Source organism: Ictidomys tridecemlineatus, chromosome 15 (genome assembly GCF_052094955.1).
Source record: "Ictidomys tridecemlineatus isolate mIctTri1 chromosome 15, mIctTri1.hap1, whole genome shotgun sequence".
NCBI lineage: Eukaryota > Metazoa > Chordata > Mammalia > Rodentia > Sciuridae > Ictidomys > Ictidomys tridecemlineatus.
Genome location: NC_135491.1, coordinates 6,511,751 through 6,535,360, shown reverse-complemented (window position 1 = coordinate 6,535,360; position 23,610 = coordinate 6,511,751). Strand labels below are relative to the sequence as shown.

General features: G+C 51.3%; 2 protein-coding genes and 1 long non-coding RNA gene across 7 annotated transcripts; 2 read left to right on the top strand and 1 right to left on the bottom strand.

The window, feature by feature from the left end:
- Window positions 1-120: 120 nt before the first annotated feature.
- On the top strand, window positions 121-1,912 carry Adm5 (adrenomedullin 5 (putative)). Its single transcript, XM_021734194.3, has 2 exons — window positions 121-1,257; window positions 1,464-1,912. Exons 1-2 carry the CDS (start codon window positions 1,190-1,192, stop codon window positions 1,714-1,716), a joined length of 321 nt encoding a protein of 106 aa, XP_021589869.3. The 5' UTR covers window positions 121-1,189; the 3' UTR covers window positions 1,717-1,912.
- Window positions 1,913-2,391: 479 nt separating this feature from the next.
- Cpt1c (carnitine palmitoyltransferase 1C) lies at window positions 2,392-23,359 on the top strand. Of its 5 annotated transcripts, none has more exons than XM_040280168.2 (20): window positions 2,392-2,660; window positions 3,176-3,220; window positions 3,398-3,550; window positions 7,228-7,367; window positions 9,649-9,820; window positions 10,062-10,163; window positions 10,245-10,382; window positions 16,616-16,693; window positions 16,899-17,006; window positions 17,107-17,191; window positions 17,478-17,673; window positions 17,800-17,982; window positions 18,653-18,758; window positions 20,298-20,431; window positions 21,089-21,253; window positions 21,471-21,600; window positions 22,187-22,339; window positions 22,592-22,705; window positions 22,803-22,895; window positions 23,048-23,359. In XM_040280168.2, exons 3-20 carry the CDS (start codon window positions 3,410-3,412, stop codon window positions 23,243-23,245), a joined length of 2,436 nt encoding a protein of 811 aa, XP_040136102.1. In that variant the 5' UTR covers window positions 2,392-2,660; window positions 3,176-3,220; window positions 3,398-3,409; the 3' UTR covers window positions 23,246-23,359. The 5 variants fall into 5 exon arrangements, with proteins under 5 accessions (XP_040136102.1, XP_040136103.1, XP_077887754.1 ...); XM_040280169.2 differs by having other exon boundaries at window positions 3,139-3,220; XM_005336693.5 differs by having other exon boundaries at window positions 2,393-2,660; window positions 20,315-20,431; window positions 21,466-21,600.
- Window positions 4,740-7,296, bottom strand: LOC144370719 (uncharacterized). The gene is made up of 3 exons (XR_013430630.1): window positions 7,156-7,296; window positions 6,346-6,477; window positions 4,740-6,261 (listed from the first exon to the last, which is right to left on the bottom strand). It is a non-coding gene; the product is annotated as an uncharacterized LOC144370719 (long non-coding RNA).
- Window positions 23,360-23,610: the final 251 nt, after the last annotated feature.

Genomic DNA, 23,610 nt, shown 5'->3' with positions numbered 1-23,610 from the left:
TGGGCAGAGTGGGTTGGGGTTCTCTTCACAGGTGCTGAGGTGGAAGCCTGAGCAGCTGAGAGGACGGAGACTTGATGCCTGGGACTCTGCCCCCATCCTCTTGTCTCTAGGCTAGAAGCTTCTGTCTCTTGGCTCTCTGCCCTCCGGAGTTCTCCTAGGGTCTGTCCCAACTCTTCTCTGTTGTCTCTTGAGGCTGGCACTGGGCTTCTGTTCTAGTTTTGCTGGGCTGAGGGTGGGGTTGGATTCCCAGCACAGCTGGGCCCTTAGGCTTCCCAGAACCCTGCCCCACCCTCCCAGCACCACATTGTCACTCGGGGCTGTTTTTTCCTGTCCAGGACCCTCCAAGGCCAGGCCAGGCAGGGTTGACTGGAAACAAGTGGGCCCAGGCTTCTCCACCTGGATAAACTGAGTCAAGAGGGCGCGGGGGGGGGGGGGGTGTTCCTTCTTCCTTCACCAACTCTGCTTGGAGCTTGGGTGTGGGGAGTTGCTCTCCAGGATGTTGCCAGCCGGACTTACCCAGTTAACAGAGATGGAACTTCCTTCTCATAGCTCCCCATTTTGCCTCACTGTGGTCGGGGACTCTATACCAGCCCTTCCACTGCATGTCATTCAGAATCGCTCTCCCCACCCCTGCTGTCCACCCCCCCTGGATGGCCAGGGCATTTTAACAATTTCTACCGCCCTGGCTACACGTGCTTAGGTGCAGCAGGTGCCCCAGACCTGCAGATATGGCCCCTGTTACACTAAGTCCTTTTCCCGGGTTATGCCAGGGCCAGACGCCTCTTTTCCACTTGTCCCACGTTGCTGGTCTTCTGCTCTGCAATTCCGCCCATTTTCTAGGATCCTTCCGCTGCTTGCATTAGGCAGCTCCTTGAAGGTGATGAGAGAGAAGTCGATTCCCACCCACCTCCGTTTTCCAGGAATTGCGTGCCGCTGTCACTATTTGCAGGTGTCAGCTGCCCCGCCCCACTTTCCTGGCGTATTAAGAGGGTCTAAGGGGCGTAGCATGGCTCTGCACACTCAGGGATCCGGTGGAGTCCTGCCCCTCTAGCGCGGGGTGCCACTTGGCTTTAGTCTTCTGGGAAGTGGGGACCCGCCCTGATTTCACACTCTACAGTGGGCGCTCGGGAAGGGGCCTCCACGCTGCTTACTCCACAGTTTACCAGACTTTGACCTGCTCCCCACCGCGATGTCCGCCCACATCCTCATGCTGTTGCTCCTCACCTCCGCTCTAGGGGACTCGGCCTCCGCAGGCAGGTGAGAAAGGCCAGTAGCATCCCGGACCGGGAGGGAAGGAGACCACGAGGGGTGTGCACCCTCTTCCAGTCGGCTTTCCTCTTCCGCCGGCTGGGTAGGCGATCTGTAAGCGCGCCCCGCTTACTCTCGGAGTTGTGGGTGCCCCTCTGCACATCATTTCTGAAGTGGGTTCTGCTTGAGCCCGCTCTTCTACGCTCCCTCCCCAGGCGGCTCTGGCACCTGGTACCCCAGCACCGCGGCCACCTCTGCTCCCTGGGCACATGTCAGACGCACCGCCTGCCGGAGATTATATACTGGCTGCGCTCTGCCTCCACCAAGGAGTCCTCGGGGAAGGCTGGCCGCAAGCCCCAGGACCCCCATAGCTATGGGCGCCGCCGGCGCGAGGCAGGAGCCCTGCTTCATCCCCAGGACCCAGGCCGTCAGCAAGGGGGCCAGGACAGTGCCCAGCTTATGGGGTGACCTCAGCACTTCTCTGCTCCTGCCCTGGCTTCAGTGTGTCCGCCTGTGTAGGAAGGCTACTATCCCCAAGTTTCTTCTCCCCTTGGGGTCGTCTTCCCCAGCCTCTCTCCAGACTGCGACTGGGCTGTACCCAGAACCAGCCTGGACAGAACACTAACGTCCAGAGCTTAATAAACCAAAGAGTTTCATGTTTGTCTTTGCTTGTCTGTGCCCATTTTATCCTCTCAATCTGGGCCGGGTTTCTAATACTCTATGTTCCTTTTCCCTAACGGAAGTCCCTCATACTGTGTAACTTGAATCCAATCCGCTGTAGTGCCTTCTTTGTGCCAAATCAACCCATACATCTCTTCGTGGCTGTGTGGGTAGTTTTGGGGGACGCACCGGACCCCAAGCATCTCCTCCCTCTTATCACGCTGTACCCAGAGGTGGGTTGAAAGTTCTAAGCCAAGCCTCGTCTTCGAAGAGAAAGCAAAGTAAAACTCCTAGTCCATAGGACCAAGTTTAAGAACCCCAGGCTCCGAGCAAAAAAGCCGAATAAAGAAGGCCAAACTGTGGCGAATCGGGCTGGGCAGAAGGAAATTGAGTCCTGGGTACCCAACGGAGGAAGGGGATTGGACCTTATTTTTTGAAGGGGGCGGAGATAGAACGCGGAGGGAGTGGAACGGGGCGGGGATCGGAGGCCGAGCGCCGAAGTGGGCGGGATGAAATCTGGGACCTGAATACCCGGCTGGGCACACGCGAGGCCGAAATCGTGGTTTCTGGGTGTCGGGTGGTCCTGGGGTTGGGCAGGATTCCGGAGAACGACGGTCACCAAGTCGTGTACTTGTCGCACGCGGACTGGACATGTGCCAGCGGAAGACTTGAGCTCTGAGCACAAAATCGGTGGGGCAGGGGATGTTCTCGATCTTGGTCCCCAGGATCTGATTGAAGACCCCTGACTTAGCGTAAGTATGGAACCGAAGGGGCCGAGCTCCTCTGGGGGCTGGAGGCCGGCGTCCTGGCTGGGGCGTGCGGGCTTCTCCATCCCTTGCCCTCAATGCTCTCCTCCGCTCGCGGCCTCAGCATCCCTGGTTGCGAGGCATGCGCAGTAAGGTTCTTCCCTCCTCGTTCCCCTCCAGTCCCTGGAGGGGGAAGGGACGCTGGGTCTCCCGGCAGCTGATGAATTTATAGACCCTGCCCACCCCTTTGGAGTGGGGAGCGGAAATGGGGTGGACCGTGGCAATGTCCGGCAGGTGTTCGTTTCATATGAACCTAAAACTGTTTTTCCTCGAGACCCAACTACCCTGGGCCAGTTTCCCTCTCCCACCCCCGGTCTCGGAGTCTTACTGGGGGCGGGGGACACTGCCCTAGCTCCGCATTCTCTGCAGAGCAACTAAAGGTGTTCGTGTGAGCGATCCTTCCCTCTTCTCTATGCGTTCACAGAGGTTCTCAATTGACGTCCCTCCCCCAACATCTTTAGGTCTCCAGCCAGGACCCTCAAGACCTCTCAGGTGCTTAGGAAAAGGTGAGCAGTCCTATTTCCCAGGGTTAGCTGAAAGAAGGGGCTGGGGGCCTGTAGGCCTGGGGAAGAAGACATTTGGGTTTGGACCCTGGGTCTTAGGGAGGAGGCTTAAAGCCTGGACCCCTGGGTCTAGGGAGGAGGGATTGAGGATCCAGAGAAAGACTTTTTGCCCTCCCCCAGGTCCCGTGTGACATGGCTGAGGCCCACCAGGCTGTGAATTTCATGCCCTCGCTGACTTCAGACAGGGGTGAAGTGGAGCTCAGTGGCCCTGTGTGGCAGGAGATCTACCTCTCTGGCCTGCGCTCTTGGAAGAGGCATCTCTTGAGATTCTGGGTGAGGAAGGCTGCTGGCTGGTTTCCTTCTGGGCATCCAATTTCTTGTCTCCCAGATGCCCAAGGCCCCCTTCTGGGTTCCTGTCCTCCCCTTCTGGGAACCTGGATGTCCACTTCAAGCACCCCTTCAGCCACTTCCCCGTAGCTGGTCTCCCTCTGGCATGCCCAGCCTTGCCTACTGAGACCCCTGTTCACCTGTCCTTACTTCCTGGATCCCATCACCACCCCACCCTTCCCCACAGAATCCCCTGGCATCTCCACAACTTCTCTCTTCCTAATTGTTTTTATTTTTGTAGCTGGAGGTGGAACCCGAGCCTTACACATGCTAGGCAAGTGTTAAGCCATACCCTAGTCTAGTCCCCCTCTCTTATGGCACACTTGTCACCTTTCCCTGTCCTCTCCAGCCTCCAGACAAGGTGCTCCTCATTCCAGAGCCCTTTTAAGATCTTGGCTGGCACACACCTCAATCCTGAAGGCCCATCCTTTCCCCCAGCCCTTGCCTAGTGGGCCTGAGTGCCACTTCCTCTGATCCTAAAGCCCCACTAGCCCTCTGGCATGAACCTCTAAAGGCCTGGGCCCTGCACTCCTTCACTCCCCGCTCTGCTATCTACCCCAGTGCTGGAAGAAATAATTCTGACTCCCTGCCTCTACTGGTGCCCAGTGTCTGCCAGAACCTGGATGGCCAGTTCTAGAAGTCTAGTACCGTTGGTGTTCAGAGTCCCTCTGCTCCCAGGCTGAGAAGCTGGGTAGGGGGTGCTGATGTTCATTCAGGGAGCATCCCAGAAGGATCTCCAGAAGCTGGGATGTTTGGACAGGACAGGCTGGATTGCATCTCTGTGGCTGTACTGGTTGTTAAATGGAGAGGTATCTGTTCTAGCTAAATCCCCAGAGAGTCCCCTTAGCCCTTCCCTGAGAGTCCCCTTAGCCCTTCCCTGACACCTGCGCCCCTGGCCAACCTAGCAACGATGGCCATGTGTTCCCTAGAGTTAGATACACACACACACACACACACACACACACACACACGCGCGCGCTTGTACATATACAGATAGACAAGTCACCCCTCTGTGTCCTTGTATTCTGCATCCACAGATGCGAAATTATTACAAAAAAAATTGCACCTCTACTGAACATGTATAGGCTTTTTTTTTTGTCATTATTCCATGAAGAATAGGCTACACTGACTATTTACATAGCATTTCCATTGTATTAGGAAATACAAGTCATCTAGAGATACTGTGAAGTATACAGGCAGATGTATGAAGGTTATATGCAAGTACCAGGACTTGAGCATCTGGGGATTTTGGCATCATTGGGGGTCCAAAAAATATCAAAAGAAAACAGCATATAATAATGTACAGAAAGATGCACATATTTCAAAGTGGACTTTCTTTACATTTTGGTAACACCCATGCAACTCTGCCAATCGGGATGGAATTGCCACCATTCTAGAATGGTCTTCTGCAGTCACATCCCCAGCTGCCTGCAAGGCAACTACTATTCGGATTTCTGTCTTATAGATTGACTTTTGCCTGTTGCCAGTGTCTTCCCAGAACCTCGGTCACTGGTTCTAGCAGTCTAGTACCATCTGTGTTCAGAGTCCCTCTGCTCCCAGGCTGAGCGGTGGGGTAGGGGGTGCTGAAGTTCATTCAGGGGGCAGCCCAGAAGGATCTCCAGAAGCTGGGAAGTTTGGTGCAGTGCTGGTGTCACACTGTAAACTATTTAGACTGCTGCCCTGCATTCGCCCTGAGTCCCTTTTCAGCATCAGTGTCCCTTCTGCCCAGTTCCCCCCAACACCCTTACATTGGTTGCCATCCCTTAGCTACCTCTGTCCCCTGATGGTTACTTGGAACTCTCATGTCCTTCATCTTCCACTGTAGGACCCCATAAGACACTGCAGAGCTGCAGCTCCTGTTGGTCCCAATGAATGGCCCGTGCCTCAGCTCACCAGAGCAACAGTTCTACAAACTTATCACTGAGCCTCACTTTCTTCATTCATGAAATGGGACTGTGACAGTCCCTGACCCCAGGGATTGTTGTAAACACTGGGTTTGGCACAGGACTTGGCTTACTGAAGCGACCATTTCAGTTTCAATCTGTGTGTGTGTGTGTGTATGTGTGAGTGTGAGTGACGTGGGGATTAAACCCAGTGGTACTCTACCAATGGGCCACATTCCCACCCCTTTATATTTTGGGACAGATTCTCAGTAAGTTGCCAAGTCCCTGGAAGCACAGGGATCTTGTCCCTGTGCCTGGCTCTCTAGATTACTTTAAATACCTAATATAATGTGATGCTGTGAAAATAGTTGTTACACCATATTGTTTTTGGAGTAAGAAAAAGGAGTCTGAATATATTCAATAAAGATGTGATTTTTTTTCTAATATTTTTGATCTGTGGTTGGTGGAACCCACAAATGTGGAACCCACAGATTCAGAGGACTGGATACATAACTTCACAGGGTTGTTCAGAGGAATTAAAGAGTTAATAATGGGGGGTTGGAGTTGTGCCTCAGCGGTAGAGCCCTCATCTAGCACATGCAAGGCCCTGGGTTCGATCCTCAGCACCACATAAAAATAAAATAAAGGAATTGTGTCCAACTAAAATAAAATATTTTTTTTTTTAAAAAAAGAGTTAACAATGGGGCCGGAGATGTGGCTCAGTGGTGGAGTGCTGGTCTAGCATGCACAAGGCCCTGAGTTCCATTCCCAGCACTGCAAAATAAATAAATAAATAAATAAATAAATGAATAATAGTTAATCCTTGTAATCGACCCATAGAAGGTAGTAAGTACTCACTAAAGGTTAGTGGTCCTGGGGCTGGGGCCGTAGCTCAGTGGCAGAGTACTTGCCTTGCATGTGTGAGGCATTGGGTTCGATCCTCAGCACCACATAAAATAAATAAGATAAAGGCATTCTGTCCGTCTACAACTACAAAAAAAAAAAAAAAAAAAAAGGTTAGTGATCCCACCAGGTGTGGAGGTGCATGCCTGTAATCCCCGCGGCTTGGGAGGCCATGGCAGGATCGCAAGTTCAAAGCCAGCTTCAACAGCGGCAAGGCACTAAGCAACTCAAGGAGACCCTGCCTCTAAATAAAATACAAAAAAACGATGTGGCTTTGTGGTTAAGCAACCTTAGTTTCAATCCCCAGTACAAAAAAAAAAAAAATAGGGAATGTGGCTCAGTGGTCAAGTGCCCTTGAATTCAATCCATGGTACCAGCCCCCCCCCCCAAAAAAAAAGAAGTTTGTGCTCCTTCCATGCTTTCCTGGGAGTCTAGTTAGTCAGCAGAGTTGTCACTCATTCCTCATTTGCCCCATGACCAGATAGTTCTAGAAATTCTAGGAGGCATCCTAAGCTCCAGACCTGCCTCTGTACAGGGATCTGTTTACTCTTTTGATGGTTTACCTTTGAGGTCCTGCCTTAGGGAATCCTTCTCCAGAGACCTCCCTGACGCCCACAGTCCCAGTAACCTGCCACCATGGGGCTCCTTTTTCTTGTCCTACTGCCACAGGCACTCACTTGGTCCAGATTTACCTCCCCAACCCAGGACCCAGGTCTTCGTTCCCTGGCTGGATCCTAAGCACCCAGCCCAGGGCCTGACAAATACCTGAGAATGAGGCAAAGCAGGTGCTCAGAAGAGTGGACAGGTAATGGAACAGACGCCCTTTCCTCCCCACAGAATGACTTTCTCACGGGTGTGTTCCCTGCCACCCCCCTCAGCTGGCTCTTCCTCTTCAGTGCCATTCAGCTTGCCTGGTTCCTGCAGCTTGATCCTTCTCTAGGATTGATGGAGAAGATTAAAGAACTGCTGCCAGACTGGTGAGGTTCCCCCCGTCATCCCAGTAACCTCCTCAGTCCTTCTCCTTCTACCATAAGTTTTCCTGTCATTATGGTGTGCTTGCCAGAGAAAAGTAACCTGAAACTCTGGGTCAGATTCCTAAAGGTACAGCATCAGGCAAAAGAGGTGACTTCTTCTCTTCTCTGCATATTTTCTTTCTGGCTCTTTTTGTTAAAAGGGATGGTGGCAAACTAGAAAATGTCCAGACATGGTTATGTATACTAATAGAATTATGAGCTCGGTCAGTCTCTGGTTATGTAGTCTTAGTCAAGAGAACTCATGCCCACCTGGAATCCCAGTGACTTGGAGGCTGAAGCAGGAGGGTTGGAAGTTTGAGACCAACCTCAGCAATTTAGTGAGTCCCTAAGCAACTTAGTGAGACCCTGTCTCAGAATTTAAAAATATTCTTTTACTTTGATATAAAATAAAAATGTGAAAATAAAAAAAGATGTTTTGCCACTGATACGGCTCAGTGGCAAAATATCCATGGGTATAATCCCCAGTATCAAAAAAAAAAAAAAAAAGAGAGAGAGAGAGAGATACTTCGCTATTTTCTGTTTTTAAGGTCAAGATCGTCATCTATAAAATAGAGATTATAATTATTTCTTTTTTTTCTTTAAAGTTAATCACCTGAAGTTCTTTTTTAAAATATATATTTTTGGGGCTGGGATTGCGGCTTAGTGGTAGAGAGCTCGCATCACACGGGCAGGACCCGGGTTCAATCCTCAGCACCACATAAAAAAAAATAAAGGCATTGTGTTGTGTCCATCTACACCTAAAAAATTAAAAAAAGATAAAATATATTTGGAGGGGGGCTGGGGATATAGCTCAGTTGGTAGAGTGCTTGCCTACCAATAATAAATAAATAAATAAATAAATCCATGACTATCTTAAAAAAATTAATATATATATATTTTTAGTTGTAGATGACACAACATCTTTATTTTATTTTTATGTGGTGCTGAGGATCAAACCTAGTGCCTCACATGTACTAGGCAAGCGCTCTACCACTAAGCTACAATCCCAGACCGATCACAATTAATTCTTAAGATTCTTGAAAGAATTAATCAAAATCATGTATATGGTATATACACTAGCACCAGGAGGCTACTAAATCAAGTTATCTTTGCACTATTATCCTTGTCATCAAATTTAGGAAGGGTTTGAAAAACAGAGACAGGTGAAGTGGTACTAGGTTCTGATCCTGATACTTGGATTAGTCTTCATATGAGGAAAAAGGTTCAGGCTTTGTGCAAGTGGCCTAAGGGGGCAGATCAAGGATCAGATGTAAAAAGTTGTTTTTATTTGTCTTTTCTTTCTTTCTTCTTTCAATTGAAAGTCCGGAGTGCTTTACCCCTGAGCTACATCCAGCCCTTTTTATTCTTTTATTTTGAGACAGTCTCACTAATTGCCCAGGCTGGTCTCAAACTTGCTATTCTTCTGTCTCAGCCTCCCAAGGAGCTGAGATTACAGTGTGTGCCATAGCGCCCAGCTAGATGTAGACATTTCTAGGAAGGTTAGATTTATGCGGTCTTCAGAGAGGAAGTGATTTGACCCTAGTCCTCTGGGCGAGATTTTTCTCACCTGTGTATTCCAGCTTCAAAAATGTTGACAGTGTTTCCTGAACAGGAGCTGTATTGGAATGTGCAAGAATGTGCATTTCCAACCAGGTCTGGGAGTTCACAGGTGCTGCCACCTTAGGCTACAATTTCCTGTGAGGGAGAAGTCTCCCCTCGACAGAACTAATTGGTCTGGCTTATTAAGCATCTACCATTTTCTGTGAAAAGTGATTTTAGAAGCTTGATGACACCAGTCACTGGCACATGCCTGTAATTCCAGAGACTCAAGAGGCTGAGGCAGGAGGGTCCAAAGTTTGCAGCCAGCCTCAGCAACTTAGCAAGAACCTGTCTCAAAATAAAAAGCTCTGGAATGTAGCTCAATGGTAAAGCGCCCCTAGATTCAAAGCCCAGTAACAAAAAGAAGAGGGAGAAAGAGAGGGAAAGGGCAACTTCGTGAGAAGGGGGACGGGGAGCGGCAGGGGAGGAGGAGGAGGAGGAAGCCATTTGCTTCCACCACACAGTGGGGCAGGGGACACAGGAGGCTCCCACCCACATCAGATGAGAAAAAAAGGACTTCTCTGTCTGACTTCAATTGTATTAAGACACCCCTCCGCAGCCAGAAGCCCAGAGCAGGGCAGGAGGCGCTGAGGGGAGGCAGGTCCGAAGCCAAGAGACCCAAGCCAGCTTCGCTCTCTCCCTCCAGGGGTGGACAGCACCATAGGCTCCGGGGTGTTCTGGCAGCTGCGCTGTTTGCCTCGTGTCTGTGGGGAGCCCTGATCTTCACACTTCACGTGGCCCTGAGGCTGCTTCTGTCCTACCACGGCTGGCTTCTTGAACCCCACGAAGCCATGTCCTCAACCACCAAGACCTGGCTGGTATGTGAGGGGACCCATATACCATGCACTCTCAGGACACAGTTCTCTGGTCGCTCTCTGCGGACCTCTGTCCCCCGCCCCCCTTAGTGTCTCTTTCTTCCTTTCCTCTTCTGTCTCTCTCTCTCATTCACCTTTCTACGTCTGTGTACCATTCACTCTGATTTGCCCACCACCCGCTCTGGCCTCATTGCGATCTAAAGACCTCGTAACCTCCGTCCATCCCCCGGCCTCCTTCCCCCAGGCCCTGGTCCGCATATTCTCTGGCCGCCACCCGGTGCTCTTCAGTTATCAGCGCTCGCTGCCGCGCCAGCCGGTGCCCTCGGTGCAGGACACCGTGCGCAAGGTGCTTCTGGAACCGGGGATAGGGTGGGGGGTAGGAGGCGGCCGGGGGCGTGACTCGGTCTTCTCCGCCCTCCCTCATCAGTATCTGGAGTCTGTCCGACCCGTCCTCTCCGACGAGGACTTCGACTGGACGACGGGGCTGGCCCAGGAGTTCCTGAAGCTGCAGGCGTCGCTGCTGCAGTGGTACCTGTGGCTCAAGTCCTGGTGGGCGTCCAATTACGTGAGTCCCGCCCGAGGCCCCACTTGGAAGGCAAAGGTTCCCGCCCGCCCTTTCTCCCTACTGGCCCGCCCCTTCTCCCCGCTGGCCCGCCCCTTCTCCCCGCTGGCCCGCCCCTTCTCCCCGCTGGCCCGCCCCTTCTCCCCGCTGGCCCGCCCCTTCTCCCCGCTGGCCCTACGTTGCCCTCCGCGACCCGCCCCCCCATGCCCTGCTATGATTGGAGGCCCGCTCCAGGCGTGCTCTCATTAGCCACGCCCCACCCAGTAGCCCCGCCCCGTGCGCTGGGAATCAGAGCCCCGGACCGCTCTCCACAGTCTGCACCCTGGCTCAAAGCTCCAGTAGTCTGACCTCCACCCCAAATGTCCCTGCATTCTGAGCTTTGCCCCCACTTTCCAATATTGGAACTCGAATTCCAAGACCCGCCCAGCACTTCGAGCTTAAGGACAGTTTCCCCAAATGGGCTTCTATTTCTGAGTTCTGAAACTAAGTCCCTAACTGCAGTCAGTCGAGCTCCTTGGGAAACTGAGGCACAGAGTGAGTTAGTGAGTGATTCACTCAAAACAGGACTTGCCAGTCTCACATTCTCTGGGAAGCCAAAAATAGCAATCAGGAAGCATATGACGAGATGGCAATGATGAGACCGATGGGGTGGTATGAATATTTCAGGGGTCACTGAAGGAGATGACTGCTGGGTGAGATGGAGGTATTAGGGCTGAGTCTTTATAGTTGGAGAAAATTGGAACCCGCAAGGTTGGCAACAAAGGCATAGAGGAAGGGCATGCTCACAGAAAAAGAAGTAGAACATTGTACCCATGGGCTGGAATCAAGGAGAACATTACTGTGGCTAGAACAAAGGGCAGGATGGCTAGGAGGTGATAGTGGATTGCTGGGGACAGGCCAAACTTCAGGATGAGGATTCTGAACTTTCTGGGGAGGTACTAGGGAGTCATGGAAGGATTTGGAGCAGAAGAGGATCAGGGTGAGCCCTAGTGTGTGGGAAAGCCAGGAGAGGAACCCTAAAGTGAGACAGCATATGGACTCCTTGTCTGTTGAAGGTAATTGAAACATTGGCTTGGGTAAGAGTATCCAAGACAGGAATGAGAGGGAGAAGTGAAGAGGGTTTGGGGAAGATCAAGGGTCCAACAGATGAACCTGATGAAGGGCACTGAGAAGTGTCTACAGAAGCAGATGGGCGGGGTTTGTTTTCTTTTTCATGCAGGGCTAGAGACTGGCCCTAGGTCTCTGGTCTTAATTTTTTTTTTTTTTTTTGTACTAGGGATTGAACTCAGGGGCACTCGACCCCTGAGCCACATCCCCAACCCTATTTTGAATGTTATTTAGAGACAGGGTCTCACTGAGTTGCTGAGGGCCTTGCAAAGTTGCTGCAGCTGGCTTGGATCTGGCGATACTCGTTCCTCAGCCTCTCCAGCCACTGGGATTATGGGCGTGTGCCACTGCACTTGGCTACTGGCCTTAACATTTTTGTTAGAGCATTATAATTATACATAGTGTTTGGGTTTATTTTGACAAAATTATACATGTAAGAAATTTGATTGCAATCCCCATTCCCCCTTTCCCCATTCTTTCTCCTCTACTGGAACTTTCTACAAATACTTGCAGGTGAAACTCCCTTTGGGGTGTGTGTGTGTGTGTGTGTGTGTGTGTGTGTGTGTGTGTTTGTGTACACACATATGTATATATCATGATTTTGTCAAATTTATTCCATCTTTCTTCCCCTTTCTCTTCTTCCCTCCCTCTTACCTCTTACTGCACTGATCTTCCTTGTGGCTTTATAATCTCCAATCCCCCCCCCCCCGCCTCCTTTCCTTTAATCTGCTCCATCTTCCACCAGCACATGCCATTCCTTCATCCTTCTTTAAGGCTGAGTAGAACTCCATTGTGTATCTATATACCATGTCTTCTTGATCCATTTATCTATGGGAATCTGGGTTGATTCTATAATTTGACTATTGTGAATTGTGCTGCTGTAAACATAGATGTGCCTGGATTGCTACAGTATGCTGATTTTAGATCTTTGGGATAAATTCCAAGGAGTAGAATAGCTGGGTCATATGGTGTTTCCATTCCTAGTTTTTTGAGGAATCTCCACACTATGTTCCAGAGTGGTTGCACTAATGTTCAGTACCACCAACAATATACAAGTGTACCTATTTCCTCTCATCCTTGCCAGAATTTATTATTGTTCATGTTTTTTTTTTGTTGTTGTTGTTATTATTATTGTTATTGTTGGTTGTTTGTTGAAACCAGGGATTGAACCCAGGGGTGCTTAACCACTGAGCCACATCTCCAGCCTTTTTTATTTATTCTTTTATTTTGAGACAGGGTCTTGCTAAGATGCTTATGACCTCCCTAAATTACTGAGACTGGCCTTGAACCCGCGCTTCTCCTGCCTCAGCTTTCCAAGCTGCTGGGATTACAGGTGTGTGATTCTGACTGAAGTGAGATGAAATCTTAGTGTAGTTTTGATTTGCATTTCCCTTACTGCTAGAGACATTAAACATTTTTTTCATATTTTTTGTCCACTTGTGTTTCTTTTAAGAAATTTCTGTTTAGTTCTTTTGCCCATTCATTGATTGGCTTATTTAATTTTTTAGCATTAAGTTTTTTGAGTTCTTTATTCTGGATATTAATCCTCTGTCAGAGGAGTAGCTGACAAAGATTTTCTCCTAATCTGTAGACTTCCTCTTCACTCTCTTAATCATTTCCTTTGCTATAGAGAAGATTTTTAATTTGATGGCATCCCAGTTATTGATTCTTGGTTTTATTTCTTGAGCTTTGTTAAGGAAGCCTGCGTCTATATGATGGATGTTTTCTCCTAGCAGTTGCAAGTTTTCTGGTCCAATTCCCAAGTTTTTGAACCACTTTGATGTGACTTTTCTGCAGGGTGAAAAATAGGGATCTAATTTCATTCTTCTACATATGAATACCCAGTTTTCCCTGCACCATTTGTTTAAAAGCCTTGTCTTTTCTCCACATCTACTTTTGGCAGCTGTCAAGGATCAGATGACTGTAAGTGTGTGGGTTTGTCTCTGTCTTCTTTTCCATTGGTCTTCATGTCCATGTTGATGCCAGCATCTGGTCTTATATTATTTTTCCTCCATGTCTAGACCAGGTTCTTATATACATACACACACATGCTCATATATATACATACACAGCATACACAGACATGTTTATTGCATCTCCACACCACTGCCAATTTTAACATACACTATTATCTAATGCACAACCATCAAAATGAGGCCAGCAAAAGTCTGACACAGTGATCCCCTTTCTGTACTGGGGACTGAACCCAGGGGCACTCTACCACAGAGCTACACCCCCAGCCCTTTGTATCTTTTGTTTTGAGACAGGGTCTCACTACACTGCCGAGGCTGGCCTCAAAATATTGATCTCCTCCCTGGGCCTCCTGACTAGCTGGGATCCCAAGCGAGTGCTGCGGTGATTTCTCCAGGGATCCTATGTTTGCAAATTCACCTACTCATTAAAATCTATTTGTAACCCCCAAATAAGTTCTTGCAGCTTTTTCATGGTCATTTGAGGACACAAGAGAGGGACAAAAAAAGTTCTCAGCTTTGGTTGAACGAGACAATCCTCTGCCTTCTGGTTTCAGTGCCCCTGCTGTAAACAAGTATCTTTTTTAGTGCTGTTTTTTTTTTTTTTTTTGCATTTTTGTGCTTTTTCTTGGTGATTTTGCTATTTAAAATGTCCCCAATGCGGTGCTGAAGTGCTGCTGCTCTTGAGCACAGGAGGCTGGATTTGCCTTCTGGAGAGAATACATGTGTTGGATGAGCTTCCTTCAGGTGCTGTGGGTCGTGAGTTCGGTGCCAGTGCCCGGACAGCATACAGCCAATAAGATGGTTTTAAACAAAATCACTCTGATGAATATCACCTGGGTTTATCCAGGAGACAGACATGTGACCCGAAGCTTGAGGCCCCATCCCTGTGTTTCCCAGGAGCGCCACATTCACTCATTGAGCATTTGCAGGGACTGTGAAGCATACCTCGGATAAAACCCAGCTGTGTGTTAAAAGAGCTCATGGAGATTGAGGTTTGTAGCAAAAATCATCCTTGAGCAGATTTTAAGGAGGAAACTGTAAAGCAGCAAATTGGCTGAGGCACTGAGGACCGCCACCCAGCTTCATCCCCCTCGGCCAGGTGGCACTTCCAGGAAGAACCCATGATGTCACTAAAGCCATTGACACAGGGCACTAAAGCAGCTTTTAGTAAAACTGGCCTAATTTTCCCCTCTTGTTGGGGATTTTCTAATCAGTCTGATTCGTCACTACCCCTTCCCTTTCCCACACTGTTTGGTTCCTGAGGTTGAAATCTTGTTCCACTATTGTTTCTGGGATTTTCTGCTGAGTTATAGATACCTTTCAGCAAGACTTGGTGCTGAAATTTTTTCTCTATTAAAAAGAATTTTTTATTATATATGTATATTAAAATGTTACAGAGTAAAATGCACAGATCTTAAGAAAGATGCACAGCTTGAGGAAGTCTGATGTATGCAGATGCTTATTATACTGCACACTATAGAGCTTTTCTAGCATTTGCCAGAAGCTTCTGGATTTTTCTAGACGGTATAGCACATCCCCAGTTCTAAGTATAAGGAAATGTAAGATGCCATAAACTTTAAGATGCAAGTATCCCGGTAAGAGGTGCAAGCCTGTAATCCCAGTGACTCAGGAAGCTGAGACAAGAGGATCACAGGTTCAAAGCCAGCCTCAGCAAAAGGCAAGGTGCTAAGCAACTCAGTGAGACCCTGTCTTGAAATAAAACACAAAATAGGGTTGGGGATGTGGCTCAGTGGTTGAGTGCCCTTGAGTTCAATCCCCAGTACCCCCCCACTCAAAAGAAGATGCAAGTAAACACATATATGTGATAGATTCTATAATGTAGAAAAGGAAAACATCTTGAACATTAAGTCCTCTCCAGCCACCTCCCTTTAATTCTGCTATCTCATTACCTGTGAGAAACACTTTGGCCAGGGTCTTAGATGTTTATAAGCATATTCTGTACCCAAAGAAATAGGTCCATACATAAATATCCATAATTTTTATTGTAGTAAAATATACATAGCATAAAGCTTTCCATTTTCACCTTTTAAGTCTCCAATGGTGTTGATTCATTAACCATGTTGTGTTGCCATCTATCTATTGAGTTACCAGTATCCATTTCCAGAACTTTCTCACCATCTCAAACAAACTCTGTCCATCCCTGGTAAATTCTCTTCTCTGCCTCTCTGGGTTTGCCTAGTTTAGGTTTTTCGTTACAATAGTTGTCCTTTGGAGCCTGACTCCTACTTAGCCTCGGGTCTTTAGGATCCACCTGGGTGGCAGCTGAGTCAGAACTTTGCTCCTTCTAAGGTTTCTGGGCTGTAGCTAATAGCACTCGTGATTAGCAAGTACAAGACTCTGGCTTCACGCCCAGCACCACAAAACAATTTTTTTTCCTTTTTATGGTTGAATAACACTTTACTGTATCCATCTCCACATTTTGCTTGTCCATTTATCTGTGGATGGACATAAAAATGGTATTTTTAAAAATTTCAAATCAGAGCCAGGTACAGTGATGCACACCTTTGATCTCAGTGACTCAGGGGGCTAAGGGAGGAGGATTGAAAATTGGAGACCATCCCAGGCAACTTAGCAAAACCCATTTTTTAAAAAATGTTTAAAAAGGGCTGCGGTTCGGGGGAGCAGGGCTAGGGTTTGTGGCTCAACGGTAAAGCACTTGCCTAGCACGTGGGAGGCCCTGGGTTCAATCTTCAGCACCACATAAAAATAAATAAGTAAGATAAAGGTATTATGTCAAACTACAACTAAAAAATAAAATAAAACAAAAAGGGCTGGGGATATAACTTAGTGGTAAAGAAAAAAAAATCAAATTGATCATTCCACATACCTTGTGCTCCTAGGTTTTTTCATTCAAAAATATGTCTTGATGCTTATGTAGTGTCAATAAACACAGATAACAAATAAAAAATATAATACCAATGCATCTTGTTCTTTTAATAACTTTTTAATATTCCACAGCCTGAGCATAGCATTGATTAGTTAACTGATCCTCTATCCATGGACATCTAGGTTATTGCTAGTGACTGATCTTTATGCCCTCCTTCATGGAACTCCACCCTCCCTATGTGACATAGAAAACTTAGTAGGCTCCTCCAACCCACTGTCCTTCCTCTTCAAGGTTCCTTGTCTTCCCAGGTCAGTGACTGGTGGGAAGAATTTGTGTACCTGCGCTCCCGCAACTCACTGATGGTGAACAGCAACTATTACATGATGGTGAGAGGGGCGGAAAGGTCTGGGGGTGGCTGGAGAGCCCCAGATCTAGGGTTGGTGCCTGGGTAAAATGTGGCATTTATGGCCTGTGACTTGAGTCTGGGACTGCGGTCTCAAATAATAATTTTACCCTGTTTTGGACTGGGAGCGCCCCTCAGGGGCACCCTGGCCTCGGTGTCTTGCCACCTCTGTCTGCTCTGGCCCCCAGGACTTCCTGTATGTCACACCCACACCGCTGCAGGCGGCTCGCGCAGGGAATGCGGTCCATGCCCTACTTCTGTACCGACGCCGTCTGAACCGCCAGGAGATTCCCCCGGTAAGACAGCCACTGCGTGCTGGGGACCGAGGTCTGGTCCCCTGGCGTTGGGACCCCATGGGTCCCAGCAGGCAGCTCACAAGCGAATGGCCTCCTGCAGAATTTGCTGATGGGAATGCGCCCCTTGTGCTCTGCCCAGTATGAGAAGATATTCAACACTACGCGCGTGCCAGGGGTCCAAAAAGGTGAGACCCCCCCTGCTCCCCTCCCACTGCTGAGACAGAACTACAGGTCCTCCGGAGCCAGCCTGCTTCCATCTTTCCGCTGTGGCCTTGGGCAAGTTATTACTCAGGTTATAACTTGCCTCAGTTTCCTCATCCCTGAAATGGGATAATAGTGGTACCCAGGGGGTGAAGATGGGACACGTGTTAAGAACTGCTCAAGGCACACGGGAAGTGGCGAACCCATGGTCGTTATTCTTCTCGTGTGTCTGGCCTTCCCCACCCGCTGCTTCTGCCAACACCACCCTAGACTACATCCGCCACCTCCAGGACAGCCGGCATGTGGCGGTCTTCCACCGGGGGCGATTCTTCCGTGTGGGGACCCATTCCCCAAATGGCCTGCTCTCCCCGAGGGCCCTGGAGCAGCAGTTCCAGCGAATCCTAGATGACCCCTCGCCCGCCTGTCCCCACGAGGAGCACCTGGCGGCCCTGACGGCTGCTCCCAGGTGAGGTGCAGAAGGCAGGGGCTCCGGAGCCCGGCCCGGCCCGGCGTCGTGGAAGGACAGGTGGGGCTCGGGTGGAGGCCGGGCAGGGCGGAGGGCCAGCTGGCTCAGGCGCGTCCCGCCGGACAGGGGTATGTGGGCCCAGGTGCGGAAGTCCCTGAAGACCCAGGCCGCCCAGGCCCTGGAGGCGGTGGAGGGGGCCGCTTTCTTTGTGTCTCTGGTGGCGGAGCCAGCCGGCCTCACCAGGGAGGACCCCGCCGCTTCTCTGGATGCCTATGCCCACGCCCTGCTGGTCGGCAGGGGCCACGACCGGTGAGTCCGCCCCGGGCAACAAGCCCCTACACCCCAGGCCTGGGCAACCTCTAGATCCAGGGCGCAGGACCCCATACCCAGTGCCTTGGGACTGCGAGACCTTTGAACCAGAGACCCCGGGTCCATAACCAGGACCCTAGGGCTCCAGACCTGAGACCCCAAGTCCCTGAGCTAGACCTAGAAACCTCTAGATCTGAGACCCTAGACCCATAACCAGACTCAGCATTCCCAAGACCCAGAGACCCCGGATCCCAGAGCCATGCAACCCCGAATGTGGGAACCTCAAATTCAGAGCTTGGACCATTGAACCCTCAAATCTGCATGCAGTCACTCCAAACCCAGGTTCCCCAGACCTGAGCCCCCCCCCACACACACACACACAGGGAGAGCCTCTGAAAACTTCCTGCCCACAGGGCTCCACTGTGACATCCCAGGTCCAGGATGTCTAAAAACTACCTCAAAATTCCTGAATGCCCTACATCTTAGACATGGCTGTGGGACCCTGCAGAGCCACCTGCTGCAGACCCCCAGCACTCCTAGAGGGGCCCCCACACCAGCATTCCAGCCGACCTCGTGTTCCTCCCTGAAACTCCCCAGCAAGTCCCACAGTGCATCCCAAGCCCTTCTCACGGCGCCCCACCTCTGTGCCCCTGCTAACTTTCTCCCACAGCTGGTTTGACAAGTCCTTCACCTTGATTGTCTTCTCCAACGGGAAGCTGGGCCTCAGTGTGGAGCACTCGTGGGCTGACTGCCCCATCTCAGGACACATGTGGGAGGTAGGCAGTAGCTGCTGCAGGCCGGGGGTGGGCAGGTGGAGAAGCAAGTTGGGGATGATGGCTTCCTTTGCTGAATGTGGGTAGTGGGGGCTCAGAGAAGGGAAGTGTTTTTCCCCTGAGCCACACAGCAAAGAGTTGCAGAGTCAGAACGTGAATCCAGAGTGCTCTGACACCACAGTGTAAGGCCTTTCCACCAACACATATCAAGAAGAGCTGTCTTCTAGCTCTGGTTTGCTATGTAATCTTGGGCAAGCTACTCTCCTGCTCTGAGCTTCAGTGTCTCCTTCCTCAAGTGAATCAGTTGGATGTGTGTGTGTGTGTGTGTGTGTGTGTGTGTGTGTGAGAGAGAGAGAGAGAGAGAGAGAGAGAAAGAGAGAGATATGCTGGGTCTTGAACTCAGGGGTGTACTCTACCACTGAACTACTCAAGGGTCTTTCTAAGTTGCTGAGGCTGGCCTTGAACTTGCCATCCTCCTGACTCAGCCTCCTGAGTAGCTGGGATTATAGTGTGATCCACTGTACCCAGCCTAATTATATCTTTAAGTGAAACTCAATTCAGTTTAACCTTAGACCCTTCAGACCACTTCATGCCAGTTTGTCATCTCTGCATATTGACTAAAGGCAAGATGTGAGCTGGACACGGTGGCTGGCACTTACCTGTAATTCCAGCTATTCAGAAGGCTGAGGCAGGAGGATCACAAGTTGGAGGTCAGCCTGAGAAATTCAGTGAGACCCTGCCTTAAAATTTAAAGAAAAAAAAAAAAAGAGGGTCTTGGCTGGGATGTAGCTCAGTGGTAGAGCACTTGCTAGCATGCAGCCTGAGTTTGATCTCTAATACCACAAAAAAATAAATAGAAGAGGAGGTAACAAAGGGTAAGAAAAAGATGAACACAAACTCTTACACCACAAATGAGGCGTTCTTTCTGGTGTGACTCACACCTGAAGTCCCAGTGACTCGGGAGGCTGAGGTAGGAAGATCACAAGTTCCAGGCCAGCCTCAACAACTTAGTGAGACCCTGTCTCAAAAAATAAAAAGGGCTGGGGATGTGGCTCAGGGGTTCAATCCTTGGGTTCAATCCCCAGGACCACAAAATAAATAAACAAGTGAGGTTCTCCTCCTGTGTGTTGGATGTCACAGTGGGAGGTCAAGCCCATGTCCTAGGGTGGTTGTGAGATGTCATTGAAATGTGAACCTGGAGGGCAGGTACAGCAGGTGCCTGGTCAGGGCGGATTTAAAATATTTGACACTAGTGAGGTGTGGGCGGCACGGATCCCAGTTAAAGCTGGGCCTCACAGCAGCTTCTTTCCAGTCCCAGGATGGTGGCGGGGTCCTGGGAAGGTAGGCTGCTGCTGGTGACTCTACCAGCCTGACCAGGGTCAGCAGCACCAGCTAAAGCGTTAGTCCTGTTCTCAATGCGCATGAACCTGGGAGCCCACCGTGAACCTCGGGGGGGTCGGTGGTTCTTAGGGAATGCCCTTCCCTGAAGAGACTCAGCCTGGTCAGATGGCCACAGTCCACAGGGAGGGGGGCCTCTCGCAGCCTCTGGTTGTCCACAGTTCACCCTGGCTACAGAATGCTTTCAGCTGGGCTACTCAGCAGATGGCCACTGCAAGGGGCGTCCTGACCCCACGCTGCCCCAGCCCCAGCGGCTGCAGTGGGACCTTCCAGAACAGGTGAAGTCAGGCTTCCTTCAAGCCCCCAAATCCCAGCCTTGGCTCAAAAGCCCTCCCCATCCTTACCCTTGACCTTGGAATCAACCCTAACGCCAACCCCAGTCCATACCTCATGCCAGATCTAACACTCAAACACCACGTCCGCAGCCTCAAAGCCCAGCCTGTCTCCAGCTGCTTCTCAAGCCCCACTCCCGCCTGTCCCACTGCCCAACCCGCTCAACTCACCCTACCCCAGTCCTGTCCCGTCACCAAGCCCAACTTCTCCCCACTCCAATCCCCCTCATTCCCAACACGGGGACCATTCCTAGATTCAGCCCTCCCCTGCCCTAGCCCCAACCTCAGTTCAGTCTCCAGAGCAGCCCCCAGCCCTGTCCCAGCCCTGTCCCAGCCCCAAGCTCTGACCAGCCCCAAGCTCTGACCCAGCCCCCAACCCTGTCCCAGCCCCAGCCCAGCAGCCCAGGCAAGCGCTCCGCTGCACCTCTATCTCTGGCCACAGCTCATACCCCATCTCCATCCCTGCCATCTCCACCCGTCAATGACTTCATCCTTCCTTCCCTCCATACCCCCCCAACTCCATGCCATCTCCCAGCCCCATTCCCGGCTCTAACAAGCCCCGTCTGTAAGACCAACTATCCCTCCTCCCTCGCTCTCCGGCAGGTCCACCTGTCCATCTCTCTTGCCCTGCGGGGAGCCGAGACGTTGTCCAGCAACGTCGACTGCCACGTCTTCCCCTTCTCCCACTTTGGCAAGAGCTTCATCAAACGCTGCCATCTGTCTCCAGACAGCTTCATCCAGATGGCCCTGCAGCTGGCCCACTTCCGGGTCAGTCTCGGTCCCCCATCCCAGCCCATCGGGACCTCAGCCTCCCTGGGCTCCCACCACCTGCCTCTCAGCCTCCTCCATTACTTGTCTTTGCCCTGGTGGATCCACCATCTTGATTTCTCCACAAACTGCGGGCAGGAGGCTGGAGGTCTGGACCAGGTGGGTCAACTGTGACCACTTCCTGAAGGGCTCCTCTCTTCCTTGTCCCCCAGGACAGGGGTCAGTTCTGCCTGACCTACGAGTCGGCCATGACGCGCTTGTTCCTGGAAGGCAGGACGGAGACAGTGCGGTCTTGCTCTCGGGAGGCCTGCGACTTCGTGAGGGCCATGGAGGACCAGGAGAAGACAGTGGGTGTGGCCTCTTGGGAGGCTTCCCTCAGGCATTTGCTCACACTTGAGGCTGGGCTCTGTGACGGGGCGCCAGGGACAAAGGAGGAACCAGACCTGGTCTCTTCAAAGAACCCATGGATTGAGCCAGAGATAGCCCCGCATAGCCTGCTCTTATGGCGGTCACACAGAGCACTGGGGGAGCACCCAAGAGGGAGCCCTGTTTCCAGTATGGCTCTCTTTGCTTATTTAGCGTGTGTAACCTTGTGACCAGATGCACCATTCCTCATAACCTCTCTGCCCAGAACCTCCCCCAAGGCACCTCTGTTCCTGCCTCCCTTTATCTATGAGATATTGTGGTTCAGTGGAAGGAGTTTAGGCTCCGGAGTCAGACAGACATGGGAACCCACCTGGTTTTGCCTTGCTTGCTGTGTGACCTTGGGCAAGTGACTTCCCATTCTGAGCCTGATTTCCTTCTGTAAAGTGGCGTGAATATCCCTGCCTTGCAGGGATGTTGCAAACTGGCTAGATGCCAGGCATGCCACAGGCCCAGCAGTAAGCCCACCTCCTGTCTTTCCATGACCTGCGACCTCCCCGGGGACCCCAGGACCCACAGTGCCTCGCCCTGTTCCGAGTGGCGGTGGAGAAGCACCAGGCTCTACTGAAGGCAGCGATGTGCGGGCAGGGGGTCGACCGCCACCTTTTTGCGCTCTACATCGTGTCCCGATTCCTCCACGTGCAGTCACCCTTCCTGGCCCAGGTTGGGGTGTAGGGAAAGGGTTGGGGGGGGCTGGGGAAACCCTGGGAAAGGGAGGGGTTTCAGAGCAGCAAGGGTGAGGTTGGAAACCGGAGAAATCAGCAGGGGAGGTGGTGGGAGAAACCCCCAGAGGGGGCGGGGCCAGGGGCGGGGCAGGGGACCCCGCTTAGCGAATCAGGAGGGATGTTGAGGGTAGACGACCTAGAGGAGCCCCGGCAGGTCTGTCTTTCCTGAACACGTGACTCCTGTCCTCAGGTTCACTCGGAGCAGTGGCCGCTGTCCACCAGCCAGATCCCCGTGCAGCAGACGCAGCTGTTCGACGTCCACAACTACCCAGATTACGTTTCCTCGGGTGGCGGATTCGGCCCTGTGCGGAGCTGGGGACCTGGGCCCGAGGGAGGAGGAGCGGGCGGCTCTCCTGCGCGGGAGGGAGTTACTTTGTTTCCTTCACTTTCTCCCACTCCAGGCGGATGACCATGGGTACGGGGTTTCTTACATCTTCATGGGGGATGACATGATCACCTTCCACATCTCCAGCAAAAAATCAAGCACAAAAACGGTGAGACAGGCTGGACCGCCGCCTCCACCCCCACCCTCCTCCCTCGGACCCAGGGGTCCTGACCCAAGCCCTGCCTCCTTGGAGCGGTAGTCTAACCCCCTGTGTCGCTCAGCCCCACGAGCCCCAGCTTCCCCTGCGTGTGTTTCCTCCAGGACTCCCACCGGCTGGGGCAGCACATCGAGGATGCTCTGTTGGACGTGGCCTCCTTGTTCCAGGCAGGGCAGCGTCTTAAGCGCCGGCGCAGAGGGCCAGGGGATGAGGACTCGGGACACAGACGTGGATTTATCTCCACTAAGACTGTGGATTCCAAGGCACCCAGGACCTCCACACCCGCTGACCCCTTCCAGTAGGGAGCTGGTCTCCCTCAGGGACGAGTGTGCAGATCCCCACAGCTGGGCTGGCGCAGGACAGGGCGGCCAGTTTGGCAGCCCAAAATCTGGGCCAATAAAGATGTGTGAGCTGGGTGTGTGGTTTCCACTGTGCCCTTGGGCAGGGGTGGTGGAGGTGAGGATCAGGGTGCCAGAGAAGAGTTTCCATGCACCCAGTCCCACCATGGATTCCTAGTGACAACCTCAGTTACAGCCCCAGCACCTGCCAACCTGCTTCATTCCTGCCTCTAACCATAGTGAATCAGCCCTTCCTGACCAGTTCCAATCCAAGACCCCATGGGTTCTCATGAGCTCGGTTCCTGCTGCCCCACCAGCCTTCCACCTCA

What these genes read in the sequence shown, in the direction of transcription:
- Adm5 (XM_021734194.3), top strand. Translation starts at nt 1,190, where the DNA reads ATGTCCGCCCACATCCTCATGCTGTTGCTCCTCACCTCCGCTCTAGGG. An exon ending in GACTCGGCCTCCGCAGGCAG is followed by an intron (nt 1,258 to 1,463) that starts GTGAGAAAGGCC and finishes CTCCCTCCCCAG; the next exon opens with GCGGCTCTGGCACCTGGTAC.
- Cpt1c (XM_040280168.2), top strand. Translation starts at nt 3,410, where the DNA reads ATGGCTGAGGCCCACCAGGCTGTGAATTTCATGCCCTCGCTGACTTCA. An exon ending in GGCATCTCTTGAGATTCTGG is followed by an intron (nt 3,551 to 7,227) that starts GTGAGGAAGGCT and finishes TCCTCCCCACAG; the next exon opens with AATGACTTTCTCACGGGTGT. An exon ending in GCCCTGACGGCTGCTCCCAG is followed by an intron (nt 17,674 to 17,799) that starts GTGAGGTGCAGA and finishes CCCGCCGGACAG; the next exon opens with GGGTATGTGGGCCCAGGTGC.